Genomic DNA, 13,599 nt, shown 5'->3' with positions numbered 1-13,599 from the left:
GGAGCATGGTGTCCTGCAGGCCGATGAGGTGCTGGCTACATCTTGACCAGAAGGCAGCAGAAAGTCAACTGAAAGTCACCCTGAGGGAAGTTTGAGCAAAAGAGACCTCAAAGCCCATCCCCACAGTAACACACTTCCTCCAACAAGGCTACACCTCCTAATAGTGCCACTTCCTTTGGGGGCCATTTTCTTTCAAACCTGTCAACCAATGTGTGACTTCATATTTGCATATCTTTATTGTGCTTGCCATGTTAAATCTGATTGGTATGAGTTTAATATATGCATGGACTCTGAAATTTCACTCTCACCTCATAATAAGTTCATATGGTAGGCTTAGATCAAAATGTGTTGCCTGTTAGTACAGTGATTTTGCTAATAAGACAGATCCCCCCACCCCCAGCTGAGGACCGAACCCAGGGCCTTGCACTTGCTAGGCAAGCGCTCTACCATTGAGCTAAATCCCCAACCCCAAGACAGACTTTTTTTTAAGTCACCAACAAAAGCTATAGGAAGTTGTAAATGCCTGTGGAATCTGAAAAGCTTGTATTATTTTCTTGTTTTACTTTTATCATAGAAAATTTCAGACAAACGTGGAAGCAAATTGTGTTTAGCTCTTTATTTCATAGTTGCAGTTTGAAGTAGAGACTGCTTTATTACCTCCCACAGTTGCTGTGGCTCAGGAATTCCGATGAGACCTGGGCCTCTGAATCCCAAGTGGCACCTCAGGAGGTGGAGGAGGTTTTCCTTTGACTCTTTCTAGCTGCCACTTCCCCAAGGGACTTGATTGTTCTGCATTGTCTCCAGGCCTCTCCCCTTCACAGAGTCTCTCCACACAGTCTTTACAGCAAGGAGAGTAGCTTGTTTACTTGGTGGCTTAATACAAACATAGACACTACCAAGCCTAAGTCACAGGTCCAGCCCATGATTCTGAGTTTGTCAGGAGGGACCATGGAAACCAGCTACCTCATAAAGTAATTTCCATTATGCCATCACAAGTTTTTTTTTCCCCCCTAAGATTTATTTATATTTTATATGTGTGGGTATTTTGCCTGCATGTATGTCTGCGTACCACATATGTTCATTGCTCATAGAGGCCAGAAGAGATCTTGGAACTGAGTTACAGGTGGTTGTGAACTGCCATGTGCATGCTGGAAATCAAGCCTGGGTTCTCTGCAAGAGCAGCAGTCTCTCACTAAATCTCTCATTGAGATTACACTGTCACATTTTGCCTAGTCTTTTTAAACCGTGTACCACAATTGGGGTTCCTACATGTCATTCCTATCCCTTTTCTTAACCAAATCATTTTTTCTCTTAGACCTCAGACTTTCCTGTTCTTGACCCCAGCTGGACTGCTCAAGAAGAAATGGCCCTTTTAGAAGCTGTAATGGACTGTGGCTTTGGAAATTGGTAAGAGTTTAATATTGATTGCTCTGTCCTCATGGGTTCAGAAGAGAAGCCACCGTTGAACCATAACAGCAGAGAGCCTCAGAAAGTGTAAAGCTGTGCTGCTTTTCTGATGACCAGGGACTCGGAGACAGTTTCTTGTCCATGTACACATCTTCTAGGCCTGAAATACCTTGAATGGTTAGTGGTTCATGCCTGAGCAGTTCTCAGAGGTTACATTATTACATTTCTTTGGATACAGCAACACCAAGATTGTTCTTCCTGAGTTGTGGAAAAGTATAGGTTACTAATTATTTCTCCCTTCTGGTTTTACAGATTTCTGGGCACACAATGCTAATTAAAAAATGTGTATGCCTATGTAGGGGGCTATGTGTGTTGGGGGGTGTGGCTGGCTAAAGATTAACACCCACCACACCACACACACACACACACACACACACACACACACACACACACACACACACACACACACCCCGCAAGTGCATGCATGCCTGTGTGTGTGGTGGCTGGAGATTATTATCAAATGTCTTCCTGTCTTTTACTTTCCGTATTATTTTTTGAGACAAAGTCTCTCAATCTGGAGGTTGTAGTTTCAGCTACTTTGGGCTGGCCAATTAGCCCCCAGGATCTGTCTATCTCTGCCTCTGAAGTGCTAGAGTTACAGATGCAAGGAACAGAGGGTATGAACTCAGGTCTCTTGTGCCTGCACAGAGAGCACTTTATCCACTAAACCATCTCTCCAGCTCCCCAGTGTTACATTTTAGGAACACTCATTCTGATAATTTTGTTTTGTGAACTAGACAACAGATATGTTATTAAACATATTTTGTTCATGAAGCATCTGAAGTTTAGGGAGTTAAACTCTTTCTCATTTTTCATAACTTCTTAGTGAAGGAACCTCCTGCATCTTCCCTAATTGCTAGTGCTCATAATCAGTCCTTCCTTGTGTTATTAGGTGTGCTGCCCTCTCTATGTCCAGGGTCCAGAGGGGGACCAGAGCTCAGCCCACATTTTGTTTCCATTCATTCATTTAGCACCTACGCATCATGAAATCTTGTGTGTTCTAGTGAATACCAAAGATGTAACAAATGGATCACTTGTGGGCAGTTTACTAGTCATGTTTGCCCGAGGCTTTATTCTTTTTCTCTAGTAGGCCAGTCCTCCTCATCTTCCTTCCCTCTTAGCAAAGACTAGGAAAAAGTCTGTTACTGTATGGTGGAGATAGCTCAGTGTGAGAGCTTTTGCTCAGCATATGTGAGGTGTTTAGGTTCAATCCCCATCACTACCCAGAAGATTCTAGCTGCTTCTATATCCAGTGTGGATAAGGGACTATGGTTGGTGGTAAGAGCACAAGAGTTTAGGTTCCTGCCTTCCTCTAGGCTCTCTGCCTAGTAAGGGAATCAAGTTGTCTACAGTTGACTGAAGTGCACAGCAGCAGGTGATGCCCTGGGGAAGGGCTCTGAGGGTGAGCTTGAGGAGGGGACTAAGAGTTCACCTCCATCTGCATCACCTGAGCTAGCACTCAGCAGTCTCAAAAATTCTGGCTTTGTCTCTTGAGCAAGTATATTATTTCTTTGGGTATCTTTTTATTATTATTATTCTGTGAAATAGAAATAACAATACACTACAAGACTAATACTAAGGTGATCTTAGATTAATGTCTGGCTGTATATAGCTCACTGCCTTGCCATATCCATGGGAATTCTAGTGAAGAAATATCTGTTTATGACATGTGTTTTGTATACTATAAAACATGCAAAAATAAAACTAGACTTAGGTATTTTTTCAGACAGGGTCTCACCAGGTAGCATTGGCTGGCCTGGAATTCTGTGTAAACCAGCTAGCCTTAAATTTACAGAAATCCACCTGCCTTTACCTTTCAAGTGCTAGGACTTAAGGTGTGTGCCACCATGCCTGGCACTTTTGTACATTTTGCACATTCCAAAATGATTTCTGTTGTTATTGATCTTTTAAGTTTTTTTAAGGGCTTGTGCGCGCACACGCGCGCATGTGTGTGTGTGTGTGTGTGTGTGTGTGTGTGTGTGTGTGTATGTGTGTGTGTGTGTCTATGTGATTGTTGTCACTCACGTTCACATGCCAAGGAGGCCAGAAAGGGAGTGGAGTTACAGGCACTTGTTGAGCACTGAAGAAAATACTTTTAACTTCTGAGCCAGCTCTCAGCCCCCTTAAAAATTTTCAGTCACATTTATTATGGTGTATGTGTATGGGCACACACGTGTGATGGTCATTTAGTCACATTTATTGTGGTGTATGTGTATGGGCACACACATGTGATGGTCATTTAGTCACCTTTATTAGGGTGTATGTGTATGAGCACATACGTGTGACGGTCATTTAGTCACATTTATTAGGGTGTATGTGTATGGGCACACACGTGTGACGGCCAAAGGACAACTGGCAAGAATTGCTTCTCTCCCTCCACCTTTTGGAGAGAGGGCTGTTTGTTTTCTGTTTTGTTTTGTTTATCAGACAGCGTTCTCTCTATGTGGTCCTGGCTGTCCTAGAACTTAGTATACAAACTTGGCTGGCCTCAAACTCACAGAGATTCTCCAGCTTCTACCTCTCAAGTTCTAATATTAAAAACATAAGCAACCACACCTGGCTTTTTATTTTAAAGACATTGTCTCACCCGATAGCTCTGGCTAACCTAGAACTTGAAGAAACTCACAGGGCACCTGCCTCTACCTTCCCAGTGTTGATATTATAGGCATTGCCACCATGCCTGGCTCCAAGGTGACTTCTTACTTATAACAATTCTTTCTCTGGCCTACCTTGGGGAAATTTATAGATGATGGTGATGATGATATTTGAAACAAAGTTTCATGTATCTATCTCAGACTGGTCTTTGAACACAATATATAGCCAAAGATGACCTTGAATTCCTGACCCTGCTGCCTCTGCCTCTTTCGTATTATGATTACAGATGTGTACTGACTGCCATGTCTGGGCTTCATGCATTCTTGGTGAAAACACTTGACCAAACTGAGCCTCATACCCAACCTGAAAATTTATGGGTCAAAAAATAGTCATCTTTCCTAATGGGAAGGAAAGATCCCTTTATTGTTTCTATCTTGAAGTAGCAGGATTTGGATCACATGGCACAAATATCAGTAGTGTATCTGTCTCACTGTTTTGCTGACATCTACTTGGAGGTATCAGATAATTGATTTTTTTTTTTTTTTTTTTTTTTTTTGGTTTTTTAAGACAGGGTTTCTCTCTGTAGCTTTGTGCCTTTCCTGGAACTCACTCTGTAGCCCAGGCTGGCCTCGAACTCACAGAGATCTGCCTGACTCTGCCTCCCAGGTGCTGTGAGCACCGCCGCCACCACCTGGCCAGATTATTGATTTTATGTTTACTGCAGTGTGCAATTTTTATTTGACTGCAAATATGGAATGAACTAACCAAGCTTTCAATGGTCTATATCAGTAAGAAAACTACTCTTCACTCTTTTTCCACATTTTTCTAGGCAGGATGTAGCTAATCAGATGTGCACCAAAACCAAGGAGGAATGTGAGAAGCACTACATGAAGCATTTTATCAATAACCCTCTGTTCGCATCCACCCTGCTAAACCTGAAGCAAGCTGAGGCAGCCAGAACTGCTGACACAGCCATTCCATTTCACTGTAAGTGCCTTCTTATTTGGGGAAGAGGTACTCAGCCCATGCTTGGGCTGTTTCCATAGCAGGTAAACAATGATATGATGACTTGGACAGATAAGAACTTCTGGAAGATAAGAGGAGTTTGGTATGATAGCTCTTGAGTCAGGGCCATGATACGGCAAGGAGGGAACACATCCCAGAGGTCAGAGTTGTAGCCTTCCACTCTGGATCTATTTGAATATATTAGTTAACTTAATGATTGCTTCTGTAAGATGTAATGTTCAAAAGGGGCCAAGCTCTCTATGCTGTCATTTGTTACAAGTCATCATCCCTTTGGATTGTTTATAATTCAGTAGGAGTTGCTTACCAGGATCCAGTATTGCCTCAGTGTTAAGTCCAAGGGGTAATTTGTTCTTTTTATTCATTTGGTTATGGCAGTGAAGGCAATCTTTTTTAAAAATCTTACATGCCTGTGGGGATCAGTGAGTCTTTCACTATAGTATAACCAAAAGCTGAGGAATTACAAACAAGCATCTTCTGTGAATGGCCCCAGAGTACCAGTGATGTATGAATGCTCTCCCAGTGGCCTCCCTTTCCTCACTTCTGGAAGCAGCTTTGTGGCTGACTGCCTCCGAGGTTGCTGATGCCGCCTGTTTGAATAGTACTTCGGATGTTAGCACTTCCCTCAAGTCCATTAGGCCTGTTTGTTCCTAACAGCAACCCAGTGAAATCAATGGAACGGATGCTTTTGTGTTATACACAAGGAAACTGAGATTTTTTTAAAGGCTGAACAATTTGTACAAAGTTGTAGAACTGTTGTAGACTGGTGCTGGGACTCAGCTGGATGAACTTCAAAATCCAGGATGTTTTGCTTCTGAGTTGGCTGAGATCTGTAAGTTGATAGTGGTCCTACTACTCAAAGGACCGGGCAGACAGGATACTTGAGTCCTATAACAACAGTGGAGGAAAATGTCTTTGGTTTGTTTCCTTTTGTTTTTCATTCATTTTGGGAAAAATCAGAGGGCAAGGCTACAGGATGGCTCAGCAGGCGAAGGCACCTGCCACCAAGTCTGACTTAAATTCGGCCCCTGGGACCCATATGGTAGAGAGAGAACTGACTTCTGCAAGTTGTCTTCTGACCTGCACGTGCCTGCCTGCACAAATACATGCAAATCAGAGAATGTTTCCTTCATCAGGAAATCAGTCTAGGATTTGGTGAGCATGGTGGCACATGACTGTGACCACATAGTTGCCGCTTGGGAAGCTGAGGCAGGAGGATTGTGAGTTTGGGAGTAGTGTAAGATATATAATAATCTGTTTCAGCACAAAATAAAAACAACAACACTAGCACTTGGGAGGCAGAGGCAGAGATAGATCTCTGAGTTCAAAGCCAGCCTGGTCCATATAGCAAGTGCCATGGCAGCCAGTACATAGAAGACCCTATCTCCAAAAAAGAAAAAAGAATGAAGTTATGGTTTTCATAATTACCTTTTCACTCTTTATAAAACCTTTGAATTTATTCTCTTAGATCTTTTTTCTCAAAGAAATTTGTTTCAGAGTGGGATGTGGTGCCTCACACCTGTAACCCAGCATTCAGCAGGCTGAGGCAAGGGAGTTAGAGCTTGAGCCTACCCTCAGCTACATAGTGATACCCTGCCTTCATATATTTTGGCCTTGAACTCATTGTGTAGCTGAGTGTGACCCTGATCTGACCCTCCTGTTTCTGCCTCTCAGGTGCTAGGATTGCAGGCGTGTGCCATCATACCGTCCACCGCCAGCTCACAAGTAACGACACAGAAACATCTTATTAATTATGGAAGCTTGGCCTTTAGCTTAGGCTTGTCTCAACTCACTGTTATAACTTAAATTAACCCATTTCTATTATCTACGTTCTACCACTTGGTGTTACCTCTCTTCCATTTGGCACCTCTTGCTTCCTCCCAGTGTGTGGCTGGCGACTCTGCCTTTCTTCTTCACGAAGTCCTATCTGTCCCCAGAACTCCTGCCTAACCTCTTCATGCCTAGGTACTGGCCATTCAGCTCTTTGTTAAACCAATCAGAAGGCACCTTGGCAAAGACACATCTTCACAGTGTAAACAAATATTTGGCAACACTTAGTTTTATTGTTTTTGAGTCCAGACTATAAATAAAGACATTTATTTGACGTTTCCATGTCAGTGTCTAATTGATTAAGAAAACCCATTGTTCGTTCCAGCTGCGGATGACCCTCCCCGGCCTGCCTTTGACTCACTGCTGTCTCGGGACATGGCAGGATACATGCCAGCTCGGGCAGATTTCATTGAGGTAACAAAAACTGTTTGTAGCATACAGTAAGGAAAAACTTACTTTGTTTCCAGTGAGGTTACTATCTCTTACTAAGGGAGATTTTCAAGGTGCTGTCATTTCCAGGCCCTTGGAGTCACACTTTGCTCACTCCTTTCCCATTGTGAGCACCTGTGGAGCAGTGACAGTTCTGAGGGGGACCCGGCCTCCCAGGGTGCAACACTGTGGCTGTGAAATTTCTGCAGCTGTCATTCCATAGCAAGGGGTTTTCAAGGCTGTGCTGTATCAGGGCCAGGTTACATTTAAGTTTCCTAGATATTAAGTTTCTGTCACAACCAAACTTCGCTGTTATTGTGCAGAAATAGCATAGAAGCATTTTGAGTTTTAGATAAGCCTGGGTTGTGTAGTGAGAGCCTGTCTAAAAAAAGAAAAGGAGCATAGATAATATATAAACAAATGGATATATCTATGTTCCAATAGAAGTTTATCTCCCAAGTAAGCAGTGGGCTGAGTAGTGGTTGCTGAGTCCTGCATTGTATGTATACATATGTCCATTAAAACTGTTTCCTCGAGGGCTGGAGAGATGGCTCAGTGGCTAAGAGCACTGACTGCTCTTCCAGAGGACCTGGGTTCAATTCCATCACCCACATGGCATCTCATAACTGTTTCTAACTCCAAGATCTGACACCCTCACACAGACATACATGGAGGCAAAAAACTGACACACATAAAATAAAAAATAAATAATTAAAAAAAATCTATCTTCCTCATTGAGCTACAGAATTAAAAAAAAATAAATGTGGAAGTAGTCTTAAGAATTTAATTTGCAGTCAGGTGGTGGTGGCACACACCTTTGATCCCGCCACTCAGGAGGCAGAGGCAGGTGGATCTCAGTGAGTTCAAGACCAGCCTGGTCTATATGGAGTGAGTTCCTAGATAGCCAGGGCTACACATTGCAACCCTGTTTAAAAAAAAAAAATCAAATTTGCTCTCTGATGTCATCTGCAGTGCTCGTGGAGATAGGGGTGTTGAACTAGACCCCAGCTTGCCGTAGCACCCAGTTAGGCATTTTGTTCATGGCATGTGGCAGTGCAGAGCTTCCCCAGAGTCACCCTCTTCCCTGAACTGTCCTCGAATAGACTGCTCTAATCGTAGTGTATAAGCAGCATTAAAACTAAACAGATCCCACAAAAGGTGATAAAAAGAAAATGAATTAATGCAGGCAACTTTCTTGCCAGAATACTTAGAGACCTAATCAAAGATTCTCTTTGGAATGAGCAGGCTATTAAACATTTTTAAACAGTAGGCTTGGCTTTGTTTCTAATATTTTGCTGTCCCAGCTCTCTTTGTTTTCATGACTGCCTGAAAGTCTCCCAGATTTTTCCTATAATTTTTCCCTTAGAGCAGTTTCTTTGCCTTTTATCCAGTTTAGTGCTTAGCAAATATTGGCGCAAGAATTTTCTCTTTGCCTCTGAAGCATGGATTTTGTAAAGGCATTACTCAAAACTGATGGGTTTGGGTTTTTGGTTTTTTTTTTCCCCTCTAACAGGAGTTTGACAATTATGCAGAATGGGACTTAAGAGACATTGATTTTGTTGAAGACGACTCAGACATCTTACACGGTAATGTTTATCAGATGCTTCCTGAGTACAAGTATTGATAACACTGTTCCAGATGCTGGAGTATAAGGATTAATAAAACGTGTCCTCTGCCCTTAGTGACGTGGCTCAGTGGTAGAGTGTGCCCTAGGCCCTGGGTTTGATGCAGACACTACAAAAAAGCCAAAATCTAGTAGCTTTGTTGCTGAACTTCCCCTCTTGTTAAGTTTTGGCCCATTTGAATGACTTGTGATGATAGTAACAATATTGGTCACCTAATAGTCCTTGGGACTGTCCAGTCCCTTGGGCTGAGGAAAGCCCATATTGAGGTAGTTGATGAAGTGGCCCTTGCTTCCTTAGATGGTAGGAAAATAGTTTACAGATCTTGGATTTCAGTTACAATTACAGGTACTGAATGTTCATCATTTGTTAACATGTAGTTAGGAAATGGTCATTCTTTTCTTCCTTTCCTTTTTTAAATTTTTTTTTTTTTTTTAAACAGAGTCTTTCTGTGTAGCCCTGGCTGTCCGGGAACTCACTCTGTAGACCAGGCTGGCCTCGAACTCAGATATCCTCCTGCCTCTGCCTCTGGAATGCTGGGATTAAAGGAGTGAGCCATCAGGAGGAAATGGCCATTCTTCACGGGTGTACTTTAGATCAAAATTAGCAGCTCTCATTTCTCAGAACTGTTGATTTTACATTTTATTATTATCATTATTACTCAGATATACACTTGTACTTGTGTGTGTCTGTCTGTCTCTATGTATTACGTATACCTGTACACACATACCTGGAGGTCAGAGGGCAACTTCAGGTTGTCATTCTTCAGGTGCTGTCTTTTTTTTTGAGACAGTCTCTCACAGTAGCTGGAATTTGCCAGGTAGACTAGACTAGATAGCCGGCGGGCCCTGGGGTACGTTTGTCTTCATACCCCAGGAGTATGTGCTCCCTAGCCCAGCTTTTTTTTAAATGTAGGTTCAGATTAAGAGCTTTACCGCCGGGCGGTGGTGGCGCACACCTTTAATCCCAGCACTCGGGAGGCAGAGGCAGGTGGATCTCTGTGAGTTCGAGACCAGCCTGGTCTACAGAGCTAGTTCAGGACAGGCTCCAAAGCTACAGAGAAACCCTGTCTTGAAAAACCAAAAAAAAAAAAAAAGAAAAAAGAAAGAAAAGAGCTTTACCAACTGAACTATTTCCCCGGCTTCCCCTTCCCCTTTTAAAAATGGAGATGTATCTAATATAGTCTAGGCTCTCGAACTTGCCTTATAGCCAAAATGATCTTGATTCTTATATGTCCACCTCCTGAGTGTTGCAGTCACTAGGTGCACCCTTTCCCCCACACTGGAGATGGAGTGTTGTGAACTGTGTGGTACACTGTGGTTCTTCTTCCTCGGGATCATTGGTGCATTGATTCACAAGGGTGGAGAGAGCAGTAGCAGGGAACAGGGTTCAGATGGCTGTGGGTACGACGGAGACAGCCCTCCAGGAGATGACTTCAGTGAATCAGCTCAGCTTTATTCCAGAGTATAGGAGATATGTAGGACTGGGGAGCCTGGGGACAAACCCTAATTTGCATTAAGTGGCACAGCCCTGACATAAGGCTTCATATGTGGCAACAGGGTCCTATGGCAAAGCTCCTAATATAAGGCTTAGTTATCATATGTGCAGCAGGGGAGGCTTCTAGCAGGGAACATGCCAGAGGTCAAGCTAAAGATAAATCAGGCAACTAGGCTTAGAGAGCTTTCAGAAAAGGTCAGTCCTCCTGGTCCAGGGACATTCTCCAGATAAAGGTGGGTTTAAATCAGGATGTCTCACTGGGGAGGGAGTTCCCATGTCAAGCTTTGGAAAAAGCTGCCAGGTGACAATCGAGTGTGACTTCTGGCCAACAAGCCCTTCCAACAATATACAAATAGGTGCTTTTTAGGAGAATATTCCAGAAGCACTGGAGATCAATGGGGGTGCCTTCTTGGCAGCACCATAAAGGTGACTTGTTTATGGCTCTGAGCTCTTACAGTAGTTTCTCTGGCATCGTGACCTTGGCTGGCTCTTAGAACACTGAGTGAAGGGTTCCAGGAGTCCAAGAAGTCTCTGGAAGGAACAAGAAGGAGCTTTTAAGCATACCTGGCACACAGAGGGGCACGGATTGGTGAGAATTGGGACATTGATTCAAGCTTGGGCCTGCTTCTGAGTCACTGGAATCTTGGGCAAGTCCTTGGAGTCCTGCTCGCTGTTTCTGTGTCTCCATTAGTAAAGAGTGAGTGACACTACTGAGTCAGGTGTGCATGTTTCCAGTGAACGATGGTGTGCAATGCAGATGTGGTGTTCCGTACCACTGGACTCCTAATATGACATATGGGCATTAGCAACATTCCTTTAGGCTCCCTCACTCATAACCACTGGAAGGAATGTGGGCTTATGCCAATAAGCTCTTCGTGTCACCCAGAGATTTGCATTGATTCATGGAATTTATACAATAAAATTGGCTTTGTGGTCCATTACAGAGGCATGGGATACAACAAGAGGGATAGTTAATTGCATTCCAAGTATACCAGAAAGTTCTCAGCATGGGCCCAGGAAAGGCATGTCCCGTGAAGCAATGCCTGAGGAAAATAAGGAAGTTGTGCAGTCTCGTCAGTGGTACCGTCTCCTCCTCTGTTGAAATAAGCTATTACTGATTCAGAAGGAAGCACAGAAGACTCATTACCTCGGCACTCTGGTCTTGTGACGCTGTGAGATTTCCGGGCAGATGCTTAGTGAGCCCACTTGGCTCACCTCCATTCATCTGTGAAAATCTCTCTACATATGTGGACAACCTTTTCCCTAAGTGTCCCAGGGTCCAAAACTTATGGATGGGTCAGCTTTCTTGTTACTGTTCCATAACCCAGGCAGGTTAGAGGCATTGGGCACTATGTGCTGAGTTGGTATTTGTGATGCTTCTCGGGGTTACATGTTAGTACCGTTTATGTTCCCTCTGGCTGGTTGGTTTCAGACAGGGTCTAACTCTGTAGCCATGGCTGGCTTAGAACTTGCTGTATAGACAAGGCAGTCTTGGGATCCTGTTGTGTCTGTCTGCTTTTCAAGTGCTGATACTTCATTTATGTGCCACCATGCCAAACTTTCATGCCCCCTCTATGTAGAAAACTAATTTCATCAAGGTTTCTCTGCCAGCAATGGACCCTTTTTTTAAAATTTTTTCAGAGTGTTTGTCTTTGGTTATATTTTCCAGCTTTCAGACCCTTAACTGTATACCAGAGGTCCAGTTGGTCATTGCATTCACTTGTTAACTGTTCTTCGTTTTATAGAGATCCAGCTGTTTATGTATAGGGCAGTTTAGATATAAATACTATAATAATTAATAATAGTTAACACATATTTCATTTACTGTTTGCCAGGTACCATTTTAAGCCCTTCACATGTATGAAGTCTTTTTTTTTTCTTTTGGGACGGTCTTGCTTTGTAACCCAGGCTAGTCTCCAACTCTTCATCTTTCTGCTTTAGCTCCTGAGTGCTGGGCTTACAGGTGTGCACCACTTCCCCAGCTCTGTGAGATCATCTCATACTTACAGAACCCTGTGTGTTGAGAGTTCCCATTATTTCTTCTCTACAGATGAAGGAATTGGAGCGTGGAAAGGTTAAGTATTCACCTGCTATATACAGGCAGCAAATAGCAGAGCCATCCCCACAGTGTGTTCTTAGCATTGCATAATACTATCTAGTTTTTGTTGGTTTGGGTTTTATTTTTTGGTGGGGATTCATATTTATTTACTTACGTGTGTATGTATATGTGTGCATGCCATGACACTAATATGGAGGTCAGAGGACAGCTTGCAGGGGTTAGTTCTTTCTCTTTTTCCACCATGTAAGTTTCAGGGATCAAACTCAGATTGTTAGATTTGGTGCTGTGTGTCTGTAATCACTGAACCTTCTCATTGGCCCTTGTTTTTTATTGTATTTATTTTTAAAGTAATTTATTTAACTTTATTTTCTGTGCATTGGTGTGAAGGTATCAGATCCCCTGGAACTGGAGTTACAGACAATGTGAGCTGCCAGTGGGTGTTGGGAATCGAACACGGGTCCTCTGGAAGAGCATCCAGTGCTCCTAACCATTGAGCCATCTCTCCAGCCCTATTTTTTCTTTTTTTAAATTTTTTAAATTTTTTTTTTTATTAGGATATTACATTGTAGCCTAAGCTGGCCTCAAATTTATGGCCATCCTCCCGAGTTGGCCTTCCAAGTGCCAGGATTACAGGCAAGAGTCACCACACCTACCACATTCCGTCTTCACACCCTTAATATGTTTGTGGTCGTTTCTTTTCTGTAGTTCACATTTGTCGTCTTGTGTAGCTGCACCGCACTTAGAGGTAGGAATAGATAATGTTCCCTTTTTACATTCAAATAAGTATGCAAAGTTAAGTAATTTGCCTCTGGCTTCCTACTAACTGACTAAAGCTATTAGGTCAGTAGTCTTCCATTTTGGAATTATTGTGCATGTTGGCTAAAAGCTTGCAAGGACAGGATGACTGTTTTTTTGTTTTTTTGTTTTTTTTGTTTTTTTTTTTTTTTTTTTTTTTTTTTTTTTTTTTGGTTTTTCGAGACAGGGTTTCTCTGTGTAGCTTTGCGCCTTTCCTGGAGCTCACTTGGTAGCCCAGGCTGGCCTCGAACTCACAGAGATCCGCCTGGCTCTGCCTCCTGA

The 13,599-nt window shown here is 42.9% G+C and overlaps 1 protein-coding gene across 4 annotated transcripts in view; it reads left to right on the top strand.

Moving 5' to 3' along the window:
- Tada2a (transcriptional adaptor 2A) overlaps positions 1 to 13,599 on the top strand; it is a 47,502-nt gene that overhangs the window by 15,371 nt on the left and 18,532 nt on the right. For 3 of the 4 annotated variants that reach the window (XM_076543060.1, XM_076543061.1, XM_016001711.3), the window contains 4 exons: positions 1,316 to 1,407; positions 4,892 to 5,049; positions 7,241 to 7,329; positions 8,858 to 8,930. In XM_076543060.1, the coding sequence (XP_076399175.1) occupies positions 1,316 to 1,407; positions 4,892 to 5,049; positions 7,241 to 7,329; positions 8,858 to 8,930 (412 nt within the window). Of the gene's footprint in view, positions 1 to 1,042; positions 1,124 to 1,315; positions 1,408 to 4,891; positions 5,050 to 7,240; positions 7,330 to 8,857; positions 8,931 to 13,599 lie in introns of those variants that run through there. The other variant, XM_042282516.2, reaches the window with a different exon arrangement.

Source organism: Peromyscus maniculatus, chromosome 8, assembly GCF_049852395.1.
Source record: "Peromyscus maniculatus bairdii isolate BWxNUB_F1_BW_parent chromosome 8, HU_Pman_BW_mat_3.1, whole genome shotgun sequence".
NCBI lineage: Eukaryota > Metazoa > Chordata > Mammalia > Rodentia > Cricetidae > Peromyscus > Peromyscus maniculatus.
Note: the sequence above shows the minus strand (reverse complement) of the source record. Positions and strands in the feature narration are given on the sequence as shown.